Source organism: Tachypleus tridentatus, chromosome 12 (genome assembly GCF_004210375.1).
Source record: "Tachypleus tridentatus isolate NWPU-2018 chromosome 12, ASM421037v1, whole genome shotgun sequence".
Taxonomy (NCBI): Eukaryota; Metazoa; Arthropoda; class Merostomata; order Xiphosura; family Limulidae; genus Tachypleus; species Tachypleus tridentatus.
The window spans coordinates 33,527,084-33,549,907 of NC_134836.1; the positions used below are offsets into that span (position 1 = coordinate 33,527,084).

The 22,824-nt window shown below is 32.5% G+C and overlaps 1 protein-coding gene and 1 pseudogene across 7 annotated transcripts in view; one reads left to right on the forward strand and one right to left on the reverse strand.

The window, feature by feature from the left end:
• LOC143235549 (sodium- and chloride-dependent GABA transporter 1-like) lies at positions 1 to 14,098 on the forward strand (annotated as a pseudogene). Its single transcript, XR_013019282.1, has 10 exons — positions 1 to 156; positions 949 to 1,083; positions 4,213 to 4,316; positions 5,851 to 5,975; positions 7,844 to 7,956; positions 8,685 to 8,816; positions 9,470 to 9,585; positions 10,067 to 10,155; positions 10,656 to 10,826; positions 12,260 to 14,098. The product of XR_013019282.1 is annotated as a sodium- and chloride-dependent GABA transporter 1-like (transcript).
• LOC143235546 (uncharacterized) overlaps positions 10,060 to 22,824 on the reverse strand; it is a 20,342-nt gene continuing 7,577 nt past the window's right edge. For 3 of the 6 annotated variants that reach the window (XM_076473796.1, XM_076473791.1, XM_076473795.1), the window contains 2 exons: positions 20,791 to 20,877; positions 17,311 to 20,516 (listed from right to left, as the gene is read on the reverse strand). In XM_076473796.1, the coding sequence (XP_076329911.1) occupies positions 20,428 to 20,516; positions 20,791 to 20,877 (176 nt within the window). In that variant the 3' untranslated portion in view covers positions 17,311 to 20,427. Of the gene's footprint in view, positions 10,184 to 17,310; positions 20,517 to 20,790; positions 20,878 to 22,824 lie in introns of those variants that run through there. The other 3 variants (XM_076473794.1, XM_076473793.1, XM_076473792.1) reach the window with 3 other exon arrangements.

Below are 22,824 nucleotides of genomic sequence, written 5' to 3' on the forward strand. Positions count from 1 at the left end.
AATATAGAAAACTTTCATTTTAGAAAACGAGTGCTTGGCATAACTTCCGGTATTGAAGAAATGGGAGATGTACGTATGGAGCTGAGTCTTTACCTCCTGCTTGCTTGGGCTTTGGTCTACCTCGTTGTCTGGAAAGGATTGCACAACAGTGGCAAAGTAGGTGTTGTTTTTCCAGCTATTCTCCTGTTTTACAGATAAGCTAATCCCAGTTTCCGTGTGGTTTTCGATGTTTTAACCCTCTTTCGGACATACTATGAATATAAAAATTGCTTCCTTTGAATTTCTTACTTAAAGATCTATATTGCACAAAAAGTTTTTGTGAAATATAATCTGGTAAATTATAAATGGGCATAAGTGACATTGTTCGATGAGCAACAAACGAAAATAATTCCATGGTGTTTTATACTGTTACCTGGAATGAAGTGCATTTAACTATAGAATTGAGGCATTTGTATATGTATTAAGCAAAAAGATAGAATTGTTACCTTACGTTACTATGTGCAATATAGTGTTAAAAGACTTCAAATGAACATGAAGTGACTAGAAAAAATGAAAATGAGTGGTTTCTAAGAGCAGGGCCCAGCATGGCCAAACGTGTTAAGGCGTGCGACTCGTAATCCCGGGGTCGCGGGTTCGCATCGCGCCAAACATGCTCGCCCTTTCAGCCGTGGGGACGTTATAAGGTAACGATCAATCCCACTTTTCGTTGGTAAAAGAGTAGTCCAAGAATTGGCGGTGGGTGGTGATGACTAGCTGTCTTCCCTCTAGTCTAACACTGCTAAATTAGGGACGGCTAGCACAGATAGCCTTTGAGTAGCTTTGTGCGAAATTCAAAAACAAACAATAAATTGGTTACACTTCATGTGTATTTAACATTTTATTTTTGTCTCACACGATCATATATTGATAATTTAAACTTAGCTATTGTTTTGTTTGTTATCTTTGTAGGTTATCTGGTTTACTGCAATATTTCCATATGTTATATTGACTGTATTGTTCTGCCGTGGAGTGACGCTGAAAGGCGCTCTATCAGGACTACAATTCTACTTCACTCCGAAATTTGAGAAATTACTTCAACCGAAGGTTTGTGTTTTAGTAATCTGTTTTATTGAGACGAACATCTTTTTTTAAAGAATAATCTATCATGACTTGCTGAAAACATAAACTTTAAGATTTATCTCGAATATTCATTTGGATAAAAAATGAAAGTGAAACAGAACAACATAAGACTGTTTCTAAATATTAATTACTTGTCACAGAAGTAGTAGAAGCGTGAGTCATTCTATTCTAGGATTAAGAAAAATATATTTGGGATGTCATATTACTACATGTATTAAAAGAACGAGTCCTGTTTCTTCAATATTTCATCAAAGACTGGTTTTCAAGCAAATATTATCAATTATTAGGCTGTTTCAGCTAAAAAACTGGCGTGTATCCCAATCTGCAAAGTAATTAGATGACGCTGTGTACTTTTATACAAATCAAGGTACAATGAAGAAATGAATGTGAAAACTAAATAAATTAGACTATTAGAGATAAATTACCAATAATTTAGTTGTTTTTTTTATAACTTTGGTGGCGATGTTTACAGCAAATGCTTTTTTTGAAGCCAGAAATGAACCTGTAAGTTAATAACAAACTAACACAGAATGTTCTGAAAGGTGTGTGTTTGTGTGTGTTTTTCCTATAGCAAAGCCACATCAGGCTATCTGCTGAGCCACCGAAGGGAATTGAACCCCTGATTTTAGCATTGTAAATCCATAGACTTACCGCTGTAGTAGCGGGGGGCGTTCTGAAAGGAACCAATACACAAAAACACATTATAAAGAGGGATATAAACACAAGATTGAAACAATAAGGTAATGATAATATAAGACACTGAAAGAAAATAGTGAAAAGCTATGGATTAAGTTTAAGGGAACGTGATTAAAAACATAAAAATATACAGAAAGAATTAACAAATATAAGTTTGAAATATTAAAAGAAATAAAACTATTTTCAAAACAATACTGAAGGTTTTTTTTAAACAGGATGAGAAGCATTCAATAATATTAGTTTTCTGCTATCTCTAAAGTCACAATAATAAGCAATGAGCAGTTATCTATATTCTTTCATTTCGCTCTTATTATTTCACTTTTTAAATTCCAGGAGGAGTAAACGCCTCATTTTGTTGCTATGACCGACCATAAAATATTTTAAGCCGAGAGAAAAGAAAAATGTATTTTTGATATTTTTGTTTTTTACTTAATCGGTTTAAGCTCAATTTTCAACACTCAATCTTTTATATTTATGCACTTGCGGTCTTAGTTTACCGATTAACAGTGTCTATTTTATGCGAAGACTTCGCTCATCGCTGTCTTTGGATATTATCTTAAACTCTGATAAAAGTATTGATACGTCACAACCCCGAACAACGCGATCTCTTATACCAGACTTATTCGAACTTTATAGATTTGCATTTCTTGTGCACGTGTTTTTAGCCATCTGGCGGCAGATACAACATATCTAGAATTACATCTATGATATGTAAATTCATAAACAATATTTTCTTAAATCTAAAAAACATTTCCACATACATTTTGGTTTAAAAATCATATGCAACTCGATCTGAGAATGTGTTCCATTTCAAAATATTGCATAGTTGTTTCTTCATTAACATCACATGATATTATTACTCTGCCATATGAAAATATTACTGTATCATTGTATGTCTACTATTGTATGTAGGATAATATTACATTAACAATTCACGTCTACCATTGCAGGGTAAGGTTACACTTAGCACGGCATAGCTCGGTGATTAAGACCCTCGACTCGTAATCCGAGGGTCGCGGGTTCGAATCTCTAACCACCAAACATGCTCGCCCTTTCAGCTGTGGGGACGTTATAAATTGACGGTCAATCCCACTATTGGGTGGTAAAAGAGTAACTCAAGAGTTGGCGGTGGGTAGTGATGACTAGCTGCCTTCCTTCTAGTCTTACACTGCTAAATTAGAGACGGCTAGCGCAGATAGCTTTCGTGTAGCTTATATATACTATGGTTTTCTTTTAGAAAATATTCTTCGTGAAATACTACATTAGGCTTTTTAGAATTGTATGAAGAATCATTTTGTAATTTAATAAATTAATATGATATTTTGCAAGATTATCAAAATTTAAATTGCAATGACAACTATTCTGTATTACAGAATGTTTTTTGTTAAACATAATAATAAATAAATGTTCTTTGTGGTAAGCAGAATAATAATTTGATCTAATTAAAGTTTTTTCCTGATTTGCAAAAAAATATTTTCTAAATTTGCCTTGCTGGATTACGAATAAACTGTTATTAAAACCAAAACAACTTTATGAAGTTCCAATTCCCAGGCCTGTGTTAACAGTTGTTATGTTTGATCCTATTTTAAGTATCACCACAAATATGTAGATAAACCACTTTCTTCATTTTTCAAGGTATTTGTGAAAAAAGAACTAAGCTTATATTGGAAATTAAAATAAAGAAAGTTTTGTGTTTTAAACTGAATAACACATACGTTTTTGTGTTTTTTAATTTTGCACAAAGCTACACAAGGGCTATCTGCGATAGTTGTCCCTAATTTAGCAGTGTAAGACTAGAGTCTTAGTCCTCACCACCCACCGCCAACTCTTGGGCTACTCTTTTACCAACGAATATTGGGATTGACCGTAACATTATAACGCCCTCACAGCTGAAATGGCGAGCATGTTTGATGTGACGGCGATTCGAACCCGCGACCCTCGGATCACGAGTCGAGTGCCTTAACCACCTGATCATTCCGGCCCTTATTGAAGGTTATGACGAAGTGTTACCAGGCTCTAGCGTTTGTGTCAATCTTTCAAGATGGCGGTTATCTCTGAAAGCTTTTATATTCTCTTCAGTGTGATCTACTGAAGGAATTTAGAAAGGTTGTTTACATACTTAAGATAGGTATCTCGTTTTATTTTACAAAAGAATAGCATTATTGTTACAAAGTCTTAATGGAATGTAACAACTAGCCTGATGGAATGCAGCAGAGTTTAGTAAGAACTATGTATTCATCAAAATCTTTGTGGTAAAATAAACGTACACAAACATATTTTGTGTGTATGCATTAATGGTAGTTTTTAATGAATCAATTATCTGGAATTAGTTTGTTTTTATGTTTCAGGTAAATGTTATTCTGTGAAGAAAACTAAAAAAAATGTATTTTGTTTTAGGTATGGGTTGCTGCAGGAACGCAGGTGTTCTATACTTTTGGTATCGGTTTTGGTTCTATTATAACGCTAGGAAGCTACAACAAATTTAATCACAAATTTTTTAGGTAAGTTTTCTGAACAAAAGAACGATAAGCAATAAAACAAATATTCTTTTAGTTATTTAAAGCAACTGATATTCAATTGAAACTTTAATTTTTTTATCAGTAGCAGGGCTAGAACATTCAGTTCGTTTTGTGTGCTGTTGGGTTATTCACATTTAAAAACGTTGTTCAGCCTTTTCGTCCTCTTAAAAAGTGTCTCATGTTTATTTTACTACTTAAAACGTGTCTCAAGATGTGCATGTCAGAACAAATGCTTTTGTTGCTTTGAAATGTTTACACTGTCTACAGTAATTCCTGTACGCTGAATCCTAAAATGATGTATATTTTTCTCCATCACATGTAGATTTTTCATAGAATGTCATATATACGTTTACATAAGTGAATCATTTTTACTTAAATTAAGTCACAATTGGCAATAGATTTCTCTAGGCTAATCGCGACGTGAAAGTTTTATCGATCGTTCTGGAACCCATGAGTAACATACCGCTAGTATATAAATGGTTAAGATGCTGGATAATTCTTGATGACGAGAAACCCACTTGAATAAAGATATCTCAGAACGGTTGTTATGAGTATTAACACCCATACCAGCCGTTCTGAGATACATTTCTGGAAAATATTCATTTGTGTATTTGTGTGTGCACTTGGACATTATTTTTTCTTTTCAATATTGTTTATTCGTCAATATTCTAACTAGAAGTTGTGTGAATGATCCCAACATATTCTGTTCGTGTTTTTTTTTTTGTAAAGAAGCAAAGGCAGAACATGACAGAATTCATTAAAAAGGTACTACACGTACTTTTGATTAAAACTTGGGAATTAAAATAAATCGTGGGATCCGCGTAAAGTTTGCACCATTTGTGTTGAAGAGCTAAGAAAATGAACAAAAGGTAAGGAAAAGTATTTGTCTTTTGGAATTCCAATAGTCTGGCATGAACCAAAAGACCACGTAAATGACTGCTATTTTTGGTCTTGTAACGTGCTACAACACTTGAAATGAAAAGGAAATTTCTTATCCTAACCTTCAGTCTGCTGTAGGACCTGTTACTCATGGATCTGATGTACTTGAACCTAGTTCACTATAGACTCTTGATACAGTTTTATCTGATTCTGATGTCAATAGAAATGAAGATGTGAATTGTTTTCAACCTGAAACATCTGGAAATGTTTCATCAAGACATCACGGAAATGAAAAGAAGATATCAAGCTGATCACTGAAACGTAGTTTTGATAATAAAATACGAATATTTCACAACAATAACAAAGAATCAGGATGAATGGAGATGCATATTCATGTGACACCAATGTTCTTCTTTTTTCTCCAATTTCTTTGTTTTTTATTAGTAAACATTATTCAGTGTTGTAAATAAAATAATGATTTTATCTTAGTAAGTTTTCTTCTTCCCGATTTTTAAAAAAGAATATTATTCCAGAACTTATGTAGCTGAATTATTAAAAATCCATAATTAAAGCCAAAACAACTTTTATGAAGTTTAAATTCGCATGCCTGTATTTAAAGCAAATGTTTTACTTTCAGAGACTCCTTGGTATTGTGTATTATCAACCCAGCCACGAGTATCTTCTCCGGAGCGGTTATTTTCTCAGTTCTTGGTCACATGGCTTATGTGAAAGATGTGGAAGTAGCCGATGTAGTTAAATCAGGTATATTTGTTTTTGCTATAAAAAATACGCGGCATGGCTAACTAATGAATGAATATTGGCTGTAAAATTATCATCAGTGCTATAAGTGTAGCTGTCAGCTTAGGTGTTAATTTTATTTCATTCCTTTAAGTCGCATGCTCAATTATTTGTTAGTCACACTTTTTCCCACAGTTAAAGTGTTTTTAATTATGTTTAACTTTGTCAATACACAGATATAAAAGTGACATTCGATGGTAACCAACGTTAGTCCTAAATAACCCGAAATATAATAGTTTGGTGAAATGACCTAACTCAAATATGCTACCTGAATATCAATACTCTTGTATAGTTTAAACCAGAGAACTAAATCTATGGTAGAGAAGGCTTATATGAAACTTTTAATTTGAAACAGAAAACAAGTAAGAACGTTTCAATCTATTTAGGTCATCATTAAGTTAAGAATCAATTTGAATTAATATAGATCTAACTACCTACACACTTTTACCTCGGGTTTATCTTCACTTAAGTTTACTGTTTGAATACCTGCACGTCTCCGATTTATTATATGAATACCTTCACTTAGGTATACTGTTTCAACATATACATTCCTGTAATGTTTTAATTTCGGCCTACTTATACATATCCGCATGTCTCCAGTCTACAATTTGAAAACCTACACTCCTTTATAATCTTACCTCAGGTGTACTGTTTGAATATATAAATTCCTGCAGAGTATTATTCCTAATCTACCGTTTTAATATATCTTTGGTCGCAACTCAGATCTACTGTTAGAATATCTGCACTCCTGCACAGTCTCTGATTTACTGCTTGGATATTCAAATACTGAAGAAACTGGAAAATCCGACCAAAATTATCATTGCTGTGACTATTATGAAATAATTTTTTGAATTTTGCATCTAAAAAATTTCACTTTCTTCTGTATGGAAAGTTTTATGGTCAGATTGGTGGTGTTGTCGTAGCTTCCACACTAGCACCATCTGTAGCTAATATTTTTGTTGTTTTTTTTGACAAACAGTAGATACAGAATTTCTAGCAACAGTTTATATTTCTTTGCTATAGAAGGTATGCTAACTTACTATTTAACGTCTATAAAGGTAAATTATATGGACGGGAAGCTACCAATATTTACTAGTTCAGATTATTGAAAAAATTGCTTGCAGAAATTAAGAATTGTGAATTAAGTTTACGCAGTTCATTCGTGTATATTCTTAGTTCTGATGGATGGTGTTTGTTGTCTTGCTTTTTTAATATTGAAATAGTTTACGTTTATAACATGAAGACACTGAAATCGTGGCGAAGGTCTTAAATTACGAAATCATTTATATAACCTTCTGCTTTATCAACATGAACTTGTGTTAAGTATACGTTTTCTTGTAGTAAAGTCACATCGGGCTATCTGCTTTGTCCACCGAGGGGAACTGAGCCACTGATTCTATCGTTTTATTTCCGAAGACTTATCACTATACCACCGAGAACTTTCTATTCAGCATTTTAACACTGTTATGTACGTGTGCGATTGAATGATATGAGGCAAACTTTTCGCTTTTCTGAGAGAAAGTAACTAAAATAAGGACACCTTTAAAGTGTTAAATTTCCGCCTGAGACTCAGATAATATGTAAATATTTATCGATGATAAAGAACTACTAATTTATTTATTTAATGCCAGGTTTTGTTGGGAATAGTAATGATCAATATAAGCATGAATTCTAACACTCCAGCATGGAAATCTGGGGTGTTTTAATCTGATTAATGATAATATACTAGTGGGTGTAATAGATTTTAGTATGATAGATAATATATATATATTAAGGAAATATGACGTTTTATAAGATATTCATACCATTTAAAGTGTTCACCTTTCTTTCAGGCCCAGGCCTAGCTTTTCTTGTGTATCCTGAAGCAGTTCTCCAGCTCCCCTTAGCCCCTTTGTGGTCAATTATGTTTTTTATTATGCTACTGGTTCTTGGTATTGATAGCCAGGTGAGGTATAGGTTTCATTATCTAACTGCCTTTTATTTAATTAGTCAAACAGTTACTATACATGTGTTAATGTATTATTTAGTTTTTCTGTTTTCACAACATTTGATTTAAATGCTCTCTGGATATCTATATTCCTGCATAATCTGAACTCAGGTTTACTGTTTGAATATCTACACTCCTACAGAGTCTTGACTCAAGTCTACTGTTTGAACATATATACTCCTACAGAGTCTTGACTCCGGCCTGCTGATTAATTATTCTAACCCTTTACTGATTTTTCACCGATCGTTCATTAAATGGTGTTTTATTTTATTTTTTTCTGATGAAAGAAATTACAAGCTTTGAAACTTTTCTCGTACCAATTTCTTCTGTTTATGGTGCATATTTTGGAATGTCGTGATATGGTCTATGAAAATAGGGTTTGTATAGAAGTTTCATTAATTTTGAATAATGTTTGCTTCGCAGCTTTCTTTGTTTTAAACCATATTTATTTAGCTGGTTCATTTATCTTAAATAATGTTTGTTTAGCCAGTTTATTCATGTTAAACAATATTTGTTTAACTAGTTTATTCGTTCTAATCAAACTAACTTGGGATAACTATATCTTTCATCTTAATGTTCCTGCTTATTTTGTGTTATGTAAGAAATGATGATTCTAAAGTGGTCTAGCATTAATCAATAATGAGTAGTTATTAATTTTTAGTTTCTTTATTGTTATTTTCAAACAGTTTTGTACTGTAGAAGCTCTAATTACGGGTATAGTGGATGAATGGGCGTCTGTATTACGACCTCGTCGGAAGCTCTTCACTATCTGTGTCGTTATCTTCTTATTTCTTATGGGATTACCCATGATGACAGAGGTAAGTCTTATCGTCTTCAACTTTCAATATATCCCACACACGCACCCACTATAACATGCCTTCATTTCCTATATTCTCATTGACTTATAACACAGCAAGAAAATATGATAATTTGAATTCAATCAAATTTTAATTAATAAATTAATATCACGTCTAAATTAACAATTTTAGAAGAGATAGAAAATTATATTTTACCAAGCTGTTATGAGAAAGACATAAATGCTATTTCTATTGTACAGTCTCGAATCAAGCCCATTATGGTGAGAAATATCTTAACGGTTTTCCTTATGATGATCCTGAGCTACGTTTGAATTAGTTTTAATTTTGTTAGAAATAGTTCTTTCCTATAACACCTATATATTTCTTTCTGCATGCTAAAAAGAGTAACAGTTTAGGATCATGGTAAACAAAAGAAAATTTTAATGCTAATTAAACTTCAACTAGAGGACGAGTCACATTTTCATTTATGTTATTATGAAGTTTCACTAAGTACCAACGGTTTCAAATATCAATTATACAATATTTAACTCGGAAGTGTTATTTCTGTTGGTAACAATTATGTGTTCTACGGAAAGTGAAGTTAGTCTTTCGTGTCTTTGGTAATGCTATTATGTTTGTTATCTTTAGAAAACTAATTTAGTTGAAATCCACAGGGTGGGATGTACGTATTCCAGTTGATGGACTACTATTCAGCCAGTGGAATGACTCTTCTTTTTTACCGTGTTCTTTCAAACTATAACTATAGCCTGGGTTTATGGTGAGTCAAATGAAATTTCATTATTGTACAAATAAATGTAATATGTTAAAAGCTACGGGTTTTTATGACGAGAATGATACGTTTCTTTCGCTTCTATTATTAATTTGCTACTATTACAAACATATTTTCCCATGCATTTTTAAGAATCACTTGGCTGCGGCAATTTATATATTTTCTCTTGTGTGGCTAAACAAAATAATTGGTTTATAATATTCACCAAAAAAACAACACAACAACAAACAAACAAAAAACTGTTTGACAAATTCTTGAGGTTTTATATATAAAATACATTGAAAGATTAATAAAATATCGTCGAAGTATATTACAGATTATTACTCCCTATTTTGAAAATTCATCTTCGTTTCATATTATTTTATTAGCTAGGCTTAACGGAGAAGGAAATTACAATGTTATATACAAAATGTATTATATATATTTTTTTACTTAACAATACATTTTATCTATATTTTTCTTTTATAGGCGTGAAAATTTTTTTCTGAAAATATTAGAACTATGGTCGGCTTTAGTCCTAACTGGTATTTTATCGTGTGTTGGCTCTTCGTCGCTCCAGCAGTCTGTGTTGTAAGTGTCAAACAAAAAATACCCGTCCCTAATAATAATAATAACAGCAACATTTGAATATTTGTATGTACCAAAATAAATCGCTCCAGTAAAACTCTCACATTTATACAGTCAAGCTAAGTTGTAGAAGAATGTACACTGCTTGTAACATATAATGCAAAACATATGAAAGAAAACGTAACTATCAATACAAATTAGGTTTAGTAGTAATATTTTGTTTGCGTTTATTTACTCATTAACTATTATTTTATTACAAAACCCAAGAACAGGTAAAACTTGTAAATCCTAATGACATAAATTTAGAATTACCCCTTTCATTATCTTTTCGTTCATTCATTAGCACTGACAGTTATTAAAATCACAGTTCTGGTTACACATTTTTGTCATGTATCTTAATGTTTCACTCGTTGTATTTGCATTTTATTATGAACATTTCTTTAAGAATGTTTTAAGTTTCAGAAACTTGTATCTTTATTTTCAAACGTTTTTTTTTTTTTCAGGCAATTTTGCTGTTTTCAGCCCTACGTTACCAGCCATTGACTTATGCTTCTACGTACACTTATCCCTGGTGGGGAGAGTTTATGGGTTGGGGTATGGCTATGGCGTCAATGCTGTGGATACCAGGTTATTTCGTTTATTTTATTTTGACAACACCTGGAACACTGAAACAGGTACAAGTGTGTCATGAACAAATATCGTCTATTCGTAAACTAAACTGTTTTATAAGTATCATCTTTATTGTTAGAAATAATTATTTCACCTTATTATAATTTTTTGCGTAATTTCTTTCTTTATTTTTGTGTTCTATTTCTGTCGACATTGAGTGTTATAAAACATAAAAATAAATTTGTATTATTATTTTCTTCTTCATGTCTCAGTGTTACGTCACTTCTCTACTTTATGTTAGTTACTTTTGCTTCCATTTTTGTTGTTGTTATTTTATCACAAAACTATACATTAGGTCAGCTGAACTGAACCTGTCGAAGGTATCACATCCAAAATTATAGCATTATAACTTGAGCTCTCAAGTTTACGATTGAACTACTGGAGAGCGCTTATATTTACTTCACTAATTATTACATCTTGCTTTATATTCCCTTTCTAGCATTCTCTTTCTTATTATCCTATACTTTAATTACACAAATTCTGATTATCTGGTTCTTATGACATATTTTCTTTAATTCTACTTTGATTCTCTTTATATTTTCGTGGCCCGGCATGGCCAAGCGTGTTAAGGCGTGCGACTCGTAATCTGAGGGTCGCATTCCCGTCGCGCCAAACATGCTCGCCCTTTCAGCCGTGGGGACGTTATAATGTGACGGTCAATCTCACTATTCGTTGGTAAAAGAGTAGCCCAAGAATTGCCTTCCCTCTAGTCTTACACTGCTAAATTAGGGACGGCTAGCACAGATAGCCCTCGAGTAGCTTTGTGCGAAATTTAAAAAAAAATAAAAAATATGTTTTTGTTAATTGTATTTTTATTTTAGTTTCCTTGTACCATATTTTCTTTAATTATTTTCTACTTTCTTCTTATCCTGGGTGGAACAGCGATAAGTTTACGTACTTACAATGTTAAAATCCGGAATTGGGTTCCGAGTGGTAAACATGGTGTATTCTTGTTCAAAGAAAACATTAACACCTATCTTATAATATTCTCCCCTTACTGAAATTTTTAATTTCTTATCCTATAAGTGGCCCAGCATGGCTAGGTGGGTTAAGGCGTTCGACTCGTAATCTGAAGGTTGGGGATTTGAATACCCGTCGCACCAAAGATGCTCGCCCTTTCAGTCGTGGGGCATTATAATGTGATGGTTAATCCTACTATTCGTTGATAAAAGAGTAGCCCAAGAGTTGGCGGTGGGTGGTGATGACTAGTTGCCTTCCCCCTAGTCTTACACTGCTAAATTAGGGACAGCTAGCTCAGATAGCCCTTGTGTAGCTTTGTGCGAAATTCAAACCTTATCCTATTCTCTCCGTTCTTGTTTTCTTGTTCTTTGTCCATACTCCCGTTACTTGCTTCATTATTTTCTTTCTAATGATACAAATCTCTATCAAGCATCTGAGGTTCAGTATTGTGCTAATTTATTAATTTGTTTCTCTATAGCGTTTCAGAGCTGGAATCACCCCACGCATTTCGCCAAAAGCAATACACGACAACATTGAAACTATAGGAGAACTGACGCAAGAAGGAGCCTATTCAGTTCCTATTAAATATTCCGAGCACAATAAACTTTAATTAGCTGACATAAGTTTTGTTTGACGTCTTCGGCTGCTCATAATGAACCAGCTTATCATTGTTGAATAACAAGGATACGATACTAATAAATAGCCATCAAATGTATTTTAAGCATATATATATATATATATGGTAATGAGGCAGACTTGTCATAATGTCAATTAAAATTCATATTGTACGGGTTTTATTATATTGATATATATTTGTTAGAACTCTTTGTGTTTTTGTATATCTTTATCTGATTCGTTTTCCTAAGGTATAGGAATGTAGCTCTGCTTCCTATTGTTTGGAATGGAGTTCAGAAATTATTTTCATGTTTGTCTTAATGTCTGTTTTCATAACTTATGTGAATATTTTCAGCGTCTTCATTAGGTGAGTTTGGTTGAACTTTTGATTATTTAGACAGTGTAAATTAAGGAGTGAAAATTAAATGTGTCACCTTTGTGTCGCATCTTTACGTTTAGGCCTAAAAAAATTATATTATATACATTGTGAACTCCAGTGTCTGCTCAAGTGTTCCTCTGTCTCCCGAAGACAAAGTTTAACTATTCACTTTCGAACTGACTGGTAAACATGCATGAATAATGTTAAAACCCAACTTTATTTCTCAGGTAGGATATTATACAGTAACTTATAGGAATGAACCATACCATCATTCATATTTCAAAATGTGCCAAAGAATGAAAACGTTGATTTACCGTTTGTTGTCGTTGAGCGGCTGTTATCATGACAGAAATGATCAACAATTACTGTTTGCAGTGGGCAGTTTAAATAGCTCAGAGTTTTGGCTCTCAATGAACCCAAGAGTGTAATACAATTAACTTTATAAAAGTATTTGAAATGACACAATTGAGAAATCAAGTTCAACTTTCCCGTAACTAGAGACAGGTGCTTTTATAATATACAATAGTGTATTCATCACAAAGAATATATTCCATTTGATGTATGTTGTACATGAAGTAACTACTGTATACAATTACTGTTCGACATGATATAAATTCTGTGTTTGTTGATTGTTTTACAAAAAGTAAATACTGTTTTCATTGATGGTTGTACATGAAATAAGCACTGTGTTGCTTGACTGTTCTGCAAGAAATAAATAGTGTATTCAACTATTGTTAATTACGAAATAACTTCTGTATTCGATTACTTTTTAACGTGAAGTAACCGCTATATTCATTGACTGTTCTGCGTGATGTGATTACTCTATTCACTGGCTGTTTTACATAAACTAACTACTGTATTCAATTAATCTACAAGAACACTGTATTCCTTGACTGTTCTACTATACGTATCTACTGTATTGACTGATTGCTGTACATGAAGTGACTACCGTACTCAATTACTGTTCCACATGAAGTAACTACTATATTCATTGACAATTCCACACGAAGTAATTTCCATTTGATCTTTCAGCTTGAAGCAACTGCTCTCTTTTACTGATTCTGAATATCGAATGTTGTTTAGCTATTTAATGCTTTGTTTTACGTTACCACTATATTCTGTAAATATTTTGTTCATATATATTTGTCTGTATTGGCTCTATGAGTCGCTGTATTCATCCATATATTTCTTTGCAAGTAGTGAGGCCTAATGATATTTCGTTAAGTAAATAAGTCACTATATATTAGCAAAAAATACGGATGTCAATATATAATCCGTGCCTCTAATCATGCATGTTATTAATAAATATTTTTCAGAGGTTTAGAGCGTCTTGATGTCATATTTTATCATATTTTCTGCGTATACGTGATTATCTACTTTCTTAAATAATCTGCTTATCTTGATATCCTAATTTTCAGGATTTCTGTATGTATTGAAAAACTAATTTTTATTTCATTCAGAGTCTTGATATCCAAACTTAACACATTTTCTGTGTATCTTTACACCTTCTGTGAAACTTTAATTACATTTTGATATTCCTAATTTGTCACACTTTCCGGTTCCCCGCTGGGACAGCTGCAAGTCTACGGATTTATAACGCTACCACCATGGGTTCGATCTCCATGGTGGACACAGCAGAAACCCCGATGTGGCTTTTCTATAAGAAAACACTCAAACTTCTTGTTTTTTATTTTCTAATTTCTCAAAATGTTTTGATATATTTAAGCTATACAACTTTCGGCATGTCTGGACATTTTAAACTGACACTTTATTTGTCTCTGAAAATCATTAGTTATAAAACTTTCTATGCATCTTGATATCCTAAACTGTAAAACTTTATTTGCTTGTTTTGTTTAGAGCAAAGTTATATTGGGTTATCTGCTGTATAAATTGTGCGGAATAGTACTTAACCTGTCAAGTCTCGAGCAATAATCTTCTATCGTAGACTAAACACAAGATTAAAATGCCTAAAACTAGTCAAACTTAACCTATACAATACCCCAGTCACATTTTCAAAAGCTACTAAAGTTTTTAGGCATAACCATGAACACTAAACTTGCCTGGCATACCCATATCAATTTCGACGTCAACAAAATTGCTACCACCACTAAATCCTCGTGTAAATATTTATTCTCATTCGACCTTATTCTTAATAAGACAAACATACCTTCATGAATTTCAAACTGAATCTACAATAGTTTATATACATAAAATCATTTGGCTGTTCCTTACATCCACCACTATAGTGGTACAGGTATGTTGACGATCCACTTGCTGGATTCACATCTACAGAACACACACTCAATATTTTCAATCACGTTAACTCGATACACCACAACATGAAGTTTAGCTGTGAACACGAAAACAAACTAACCAACTAGCATTTCTCAACCTCAAGATAAAAAGAACCGATATACAATTTAAAACAGAAATCTACAGAAAAGTTACCCATTCTGAACTATACATTCACTGGCACTCAGCTCATGAAACAAAACAAAAACTCAATATAATAAGAAACCAAATAAACACAGCCACAAAACTATGTTCATCTGATAAAATTAACGATAAAATCAACAAAATAAAACACTTCATCAATATCAGCAAATTTCCTTAAAAACTGATTAGCGTAGATAGTCCTCGCGTAGCCTTGCCTGATATTCAGGATAAACCAAACCAATCTCTTTTGCCTCCATGACGGTCACCTTCTAACTGGAATTACCTTTTTATGATTGATTCAAACTCTTCATCTGAGGCATTTGATGAAAATGAGTGGTTTCTAAGAGCAGAGCCCGGCATGGCCAAGCGTGTTAAGGCGTGCGACTCATAATCTGAGGATCGCAGGTTCGCATCCCCATCTCGCCAAACATGCTCGCCCCTTTAGCCATGGGGCGTTATAAAGTTACGGTCAATCCCACTCTTCGTTGGTAAAAGATCAGCCCAAGAGTTCGCGGTGGGTGGTGATGACTAGCTGCCTTCCCTCTAGTCTTACACTGCTAAATTAGGGACGGCTAAACCAGGGAATAAATTCAAAAAAGGTAAAAAATAAACAAATGTCCAGCATGTCCAGTACTAATGCATTAATATCCGTTATTAAACTTGAATAAACATACCAATAAAATAAAATAAACCTACAGATAACAACTGTTTGCAGCTTCAGGTTGCTGAATGCATGTTTGCCATGTGTATTACTTCAGTTCATTTGTCTCGTTAATGGATTGGCAGTGATGTGAAAGCTTATGCGAGGCACAGTTTATTGTTTGTTAATCAGTGATGTCGAGAAAACCCACTTGTAGAGAAATATATATCCAGAGAAATACGTAGGAGACTTTGTACTGTTGGCCTGAAAAGAAAAATTAATGTAGTGTATACCACATCAACCAGTACACGTTCGTTCACCCAGTTTTAAGCAAAATAACGTACTGATCATTAGTTTCCGTCACGATTTGACCTTTCAACCTTATGCTTCCTAACTATGATTTCAAGTAAAATATGCTAGATAAAACTTGTTTGATTAATGAATACTCTTGAACGTTGTCTACTGATATAATCTTGGTTTCTGATTGAAAAAGCATCGCGCATAATTACAGATAATTTGGAAAGAACCGCATCGCCACGAACCGAATTCAGGAAACTAGAATTTGAACCTTTGTTCATAACCTTGTACTTAAACCGCAAAGTTAAAAAAAAAACAATAAGACATAATTTGCGAAGTTCAAAATAACCTCAAATTTTGACATTTTTGCAATATTAATATAAATCAAACATAGTTGAATAGTTTCTTCTGAAGTGACATTTTTTGAAGCTATAAATATATTTTCATATCCTTTAAGATTCAGTTAAATACTATACGTTAAAACGTTGCATGATTAGACAAAAACTTTTCTATTTTTATAACGATCATGTTTGATGTGACGGAGATTCAAACCAGTGACCCTGACCCTCGGATTACGAGTCGAGTGTCTTAACCACCTGGTCATGCCGAGCCTTTCTTAAAAGAACAAGTTTAAAATATAAAAATTTACCTCTCAGTACAGTTTATTTTTTAACAGGCACTTTCTAACGAATGGGGAAGATTTTCCTAATTTCAACAGAAACTCTTTCGACAAATTTATTGACTAAAAAGAAAGCATTTCCCACACTCTTTTAGTGCTGGGGGCTGAAAAATTAATCTGAAATGGTAAGGTGACTGAAATCTGTCATTGTAAAACAAGCTTAACAGCCAAGCACAATAAGCATAGAAGTCTCCAAATGACATGCAGAAGAAACCATTTAGAACCAACTTTGTACGATGCTTCTTGTAGCTGCTTTTAAAGGTGTTTCAGTCTGCTCATCCTACTGCTGACTACTGTGATACTTCAATCTTCCCTACTAAATTGCAGGTGAAATCATTTGTATTTCAACTGAAAGCTAAGCACAAAAAGATAATAGTAGAAGTATGGACGGTTGACAACTGCTTAATTAATGAAGCTGAAAATGTGGCTTTGATATATATATTGAATTTACTCCCAGTGGGAAGACAAACACAAACTAGTATGGAAGCATACATATGCTTTATTTCACTCAAAAGTTTAACAATTAACAAACAAATAAACCTGCTTGCAAATGTACATCCAAAACTACCTTCTTTGGGAGTTTTCCAATTGAACTTGTTATCATTATTCAAGAAATTTTAATGTAAAGACAGCCCTTGGCTCCCGAGGAACATGTTACTACTGTGTCAGAACTGGTTAAACAATTTTCTCTGGAAACTGAGTAACATGCATCATTGGACCTATATAGCAACTGACTATCAACAAAACCATTAACTGCCATTTTGATGGGACCTATATAAATAATAGCACTGTCTATTATCCCTCCATGTAATTACTTTGCAAGGTGTGGATGGATCTTCAATAAAATTGGTATGGAAGTTCATCAGATTAGTGAAGAGGTACACACACATTTTCAGTTCTGGATTTTGTGGTTTTTATAGGAATTTCTTACTACTACTTTGCCCCCTATTGATGGATTTTCACCAAATTTGGCATGAAGGTTTGCTGGATCCATGCAGATACATACAAATCTGTAGTTTCACATTGTGTTCTGTAATTTTTATGAGCAATTGTTTACAATTACATAGAAGAGGAGCAACTTTATGTCTTAAGAAAAATTATAAACTTACATAATTTCCATCCAGGGAATACTCCAGTTAGTTTTTAAAAAAGTTTATGAATTACATTAGAAAAAGAAAAAAAATGGATTCTATAATCATAATCTCATTCTAATGAACAATAATTATCAGCACAAAATTTCCATTGTAACTCATTTATTTATTCTAAAAGACAACTGGTGTGAATATTAAAACTTCAACTGAAATAAAGTATAGAACAACGTTTCAACTTTATTAGGTCATCTTCAGGTTAACAAAGCTGCGAGTTTCTTGTCATCATAAATTCATTTACGTTTCGGATGTACACATTATGTAAAATCTTGTCATGCTTGAAGCACAGCAAAACAATTATCTTTCTCTAGAAATTCAAAATTTAAAGCATGAATAGTTTTCCATTAAAATACACAAGCATAATTTGAAAGTTACAAAAATTAAATTATAACTAAAACAGCATTTCTCAAATAACACTTGCCCTTTTGAAGTTTTTGAAAGCAGCACAGTTAAGAGAATGCAGAGGTCAAATAATATTGGTTAACTCTCTCGCTATTGGTTCAGTTCCATAGACCAACCTTGTAAGCATTTTGTGGATATTACAGTTTATGCTATAACGTTTAATACAATAAGCAAATCTCTGCAAAAGTTTGCAGATTATCAGTAAACATGCAAGGTTTTTGTACACAAAATCAGATTTTTTTTTAAATTAAGCTTATGATTATTTAAGTAATGTTTTTCAGGTTTATTTATTATTTTCAAATGTTGACTATCCAACAACACAGTAGCTTTGCTTTTAAAATTAAAAATACTTTTATGCATCAGAAAATATTCAAATATCACATACAAAATTTTTGCAACTTCTATATCATGGGTCAGTAACCTCTTTCTGCACAGGGGCCAGAGGCCACGTCTGCGAGCAGATAGAGGGCAACATTAAGCTACACAAACTTGAATTCTTTTTAACAGCCACCACTGGACAGGTGGATGTGATATTTTGTTGTGGAGAATAAGAGCTGAATAATTTTGGCTGGCAGACAGGATTCAGCCTGTGGGCAGTAGCCTGCAGACCCTTGCTCTAGATAATTAAATGTTTTTAAGTGTTATTTTCACTATATTATCTATTTACAGGTTTGGTTGATGTGACTGAATCTTATAACCACTATAAATACCTATGAAATGGATTTATATAAATTATGCTATTTTTCCCCATTATGAGTTAAAAGTTATAACAGAAGAACATAAATGTTTAGTCTATATAGCTAAAAATCTATACATTATACACTTGTACTTTTTTATTATTATTATTAACATTCATCTGTGCCTCACTGACATCACAGAAGTTGCAATGATGAGGTTGAGGTGCACTCATGTTACCATATTCAAGAATATAAAACTGGCCTTTACAAAGTAACCAGTCCTGACTGTGTTCTAGTGGACTAGTATTTTGTAAAATAGGCTCACATTTTAGATATAATGCATTATATATACATTACTATTTACAAATAAGTTCTTAATTTTCACTTACCTTTTTTTAAAAAACAGAACAGTAAATAATGAAGTATAGAAAATCTCCTCTAGTTATGAACTTTTTCTTGCTTCCTGCAAGTTGCTAAGCCTCAATATTTGCACGTGGAGGGTTAAAACAAATTCTTTTATTTTTTTTTTTTATGTTTTATATACGCATTTTGAAACAAAAACAAACAAACAAATTTTTATATCCTACCACATAATTCAACTATAATTTACCAAGTTAGTAAGTAAGCTATATTTGAATCACAAACATTTGATTTTACTAATATCTTACTTTGCTGTTTGAAATCTATCATGAAAAGAGTTTGTTGCACAGATATTTCACAGAGGCTGACAAAACCTCCAAGAGGACATTCTTAGCTTTCATTTAATTATACAAATGTTACTGGGTAAAGCAGATGTAAATAAGCAAGCATTTTCAAAAATGGAAGAGATGGGCAGGACTACCTTGGTTGATTCAATATATTAGTTCAGAAAATAGAAAAGTTAGAAGGTTCTCATATTCTAGCTTTTCTCTATCTCTAGTTTTAGTACATAATTTGTAAAAAACTACACACTTTGTATTTGACTGCAAACATCTAATTTGAACCAATGCTGCATTCAACATACCACATAACACATGGTAACAATAATAAGATTTTTTTTTTACATTCACTTTGAAATTAAAAATTAATTTATGTATAACACTAAAAATTGAATTATAATCTACAATTTTATACCAAACTTATTTACAGACATTCATAAAATAGTAGTTCAATAAACTCTGAATGAGAGTCTATAAACACAACAGGGCATTTGACTTGCAACCACAGTAAGATCAGTCACAGTTGGATCAAGGTACTTTCACAACTCTGAAGATAAAACAGTAAATATGAACCACAACTAAACCATTTACAAAATAAAGTCTTTTGTTATGTTTAAAAGCAGAAAGTACTTACAAGTCAGAATCCTCTGTCTGCTCTTTGGTATTTGAAGCATTTTACGTGTCAAGGGCCTGGAAATCAACGTTTATAACTTCAGCATGATCTCGGCTCACGTCAGGTTGCAGTGAAGCCAAGACTTTCTCTCCTGGAGAAACAAGAAGGTTCAGGTGATAAAAATAAAATAAAAAGCATACTTTAAATAATAATACTAACAAAAAAAATCAGGTAAAATGCACTAATAAAACTAAAAAAGTATGAATGGGAAACCATTCCATTTTCATATCAACATGTAATATTTAAAATTTTAAGAATACAAAAAAGTTCAAACTGGACAAATTGATAATGAAATGCCTAAAGACCTTCTATAAATTTTGATTACAAACAAGAATACTACATTATATTGCCTCCAAAGAACATACCTCCATCAACTTGGATTTCAGCAGCACCACCAGACAAGTTAGAAAAGTCTGTTTCTGATTCTTCATATGACTTCCTGCCACATTCAACTATTAAAGCAAATAATTTTCATGCATACAATATGAAAATAATTAACAGTTACACATTCACTAAGACTACTATACAGACAGTGCAGTGGAATTTATGTTATAAGACTCTCCTACAAATGGGAAAGTCCTGGAAGAGGAAGTTCATCCTTCCTTTTACTGGTACTAAAAATTTTCTGCAGAAACTATTCCCTACATTGATTTGGTTTAGTGTTTTTGCCATAGGAATGACTGATGCAACTGTAATGAAATACTGTTAGAAAAACCCATATTTATATGGCTATGAACATTTCCTTTGTCATACTGCATTACTGCTATTTGTTACTTGTTTTGTTGTTAATTAAGTGTGGAAACGTGTGTGTGTTTTCTTATAGCAGAGCCACATCGGGCTATCTGCTGAGCCCAACGAGGGGAATCGAACCCCTGATTTTGCGTTGTAAATCGGAAGACATACCACTGTACTAGCGGGGGTCAGTGTGTGGAAACATCAGGTTCTGCTTTCAAATTTGAATGTTCTAGCTGTTACAAAAGTATGATGCATTGCTAAACATAATATTTTCCGTTAAACTGTTAAACAGTGTAGCAGATTTAAACTGGAACTTACATAACTCTCACTGTATTACCTGAATGCTATTTTAAACATACGTTTCTCATGCACATAATTTTGTTTAGTATCACTTTATATTGAATATTTACTCTTCTCTATCATAAACTTTTTCTATGCCAGCAGTGCAGGGTAAAATGAATAATTTGTAACTCTTGACGTCAGATAAATAATATCATATTGGAATGTCTGATCCCCAACCATGCAAATATGGTTGATTAAATTAAAAATGTTTCTTCTCACACTGACATTACAATGACTTCATAATTATAAAAGCAGTTTAATATATAACACAAACTGTAAGAAGTTGGAAAAAATTGACTTTTATTCAAGATATTATAAATAAAGAAAAGAAGCTTCCTACATATCTACAGGAAATGACAAGTGTATTAGTGATTTCTAAACAAATATAAAATCAACAAATATTCTGTATACAAAGAAACACTAGGTTTTGTACTTGTTCCTAAATGTACACATGCGTCTAATAAATATTAATAATTCATACCAAAACTGAAACTAAATGTTTTATAGATTGTTAAATTACTTTACAAGCAAACAAAGATAAAGATATTTGAGATATTAAAATAAAAATTACTTTTTCTGGAGTACAGAAAAATAAGAATAGAAGAAAAAACTGAAATAAATGCACAGCACTTAAAACAGTTACGTACAACACAACAAACTAAGAGTCCAAATGCTACAAATCAAGTTTCACATTTACCTGGACAATATCAGACTAATGATGTACACATTGCAAGGTGCTTATTGAATAAGTAATTAATTAAAAAGTAATTTCAAAAGGAACTCTCAATTAAAAGAAATCTAGTATAATTATAATCTTAGTTGTCACAAAACTATTCATTTAACCACAAACTTATTTAATACTATACAAATAATTGTTTTTGTATAGGTAGTATGAAGGTAGAAGAGATGAACTATAATTGATAGATCATTTCAAAATGTATAGTTTCATAAAGATGAGCCTTCTGATTAGAAATTAAATGATTTAACTAAAACTGGGCGCAATTTTGGACTTATAAGCAGCATCTCATTCATTCCCAGAATATCAATGGAACTTAACTTCACATAAATGAACAAGTTTGCCATGTACCAAGTTTCTGTTTTGGAGAAATCAACACTAGCATCTCATAAGTAAGCTGTCATCATGGATTAAAATTCACAGCTCTGTTGGTGTACTGGCAGACCAAAAATAGTTTCAACAGTGTGCTATTACAAACAATACACAGTGTATGAACATTATGACAACTACCTCAACAACTGAAACCTGATGACAAAGATACATAGAAAATGGAACCAATAAGTTTATTAAGTTGTAAATGATACCA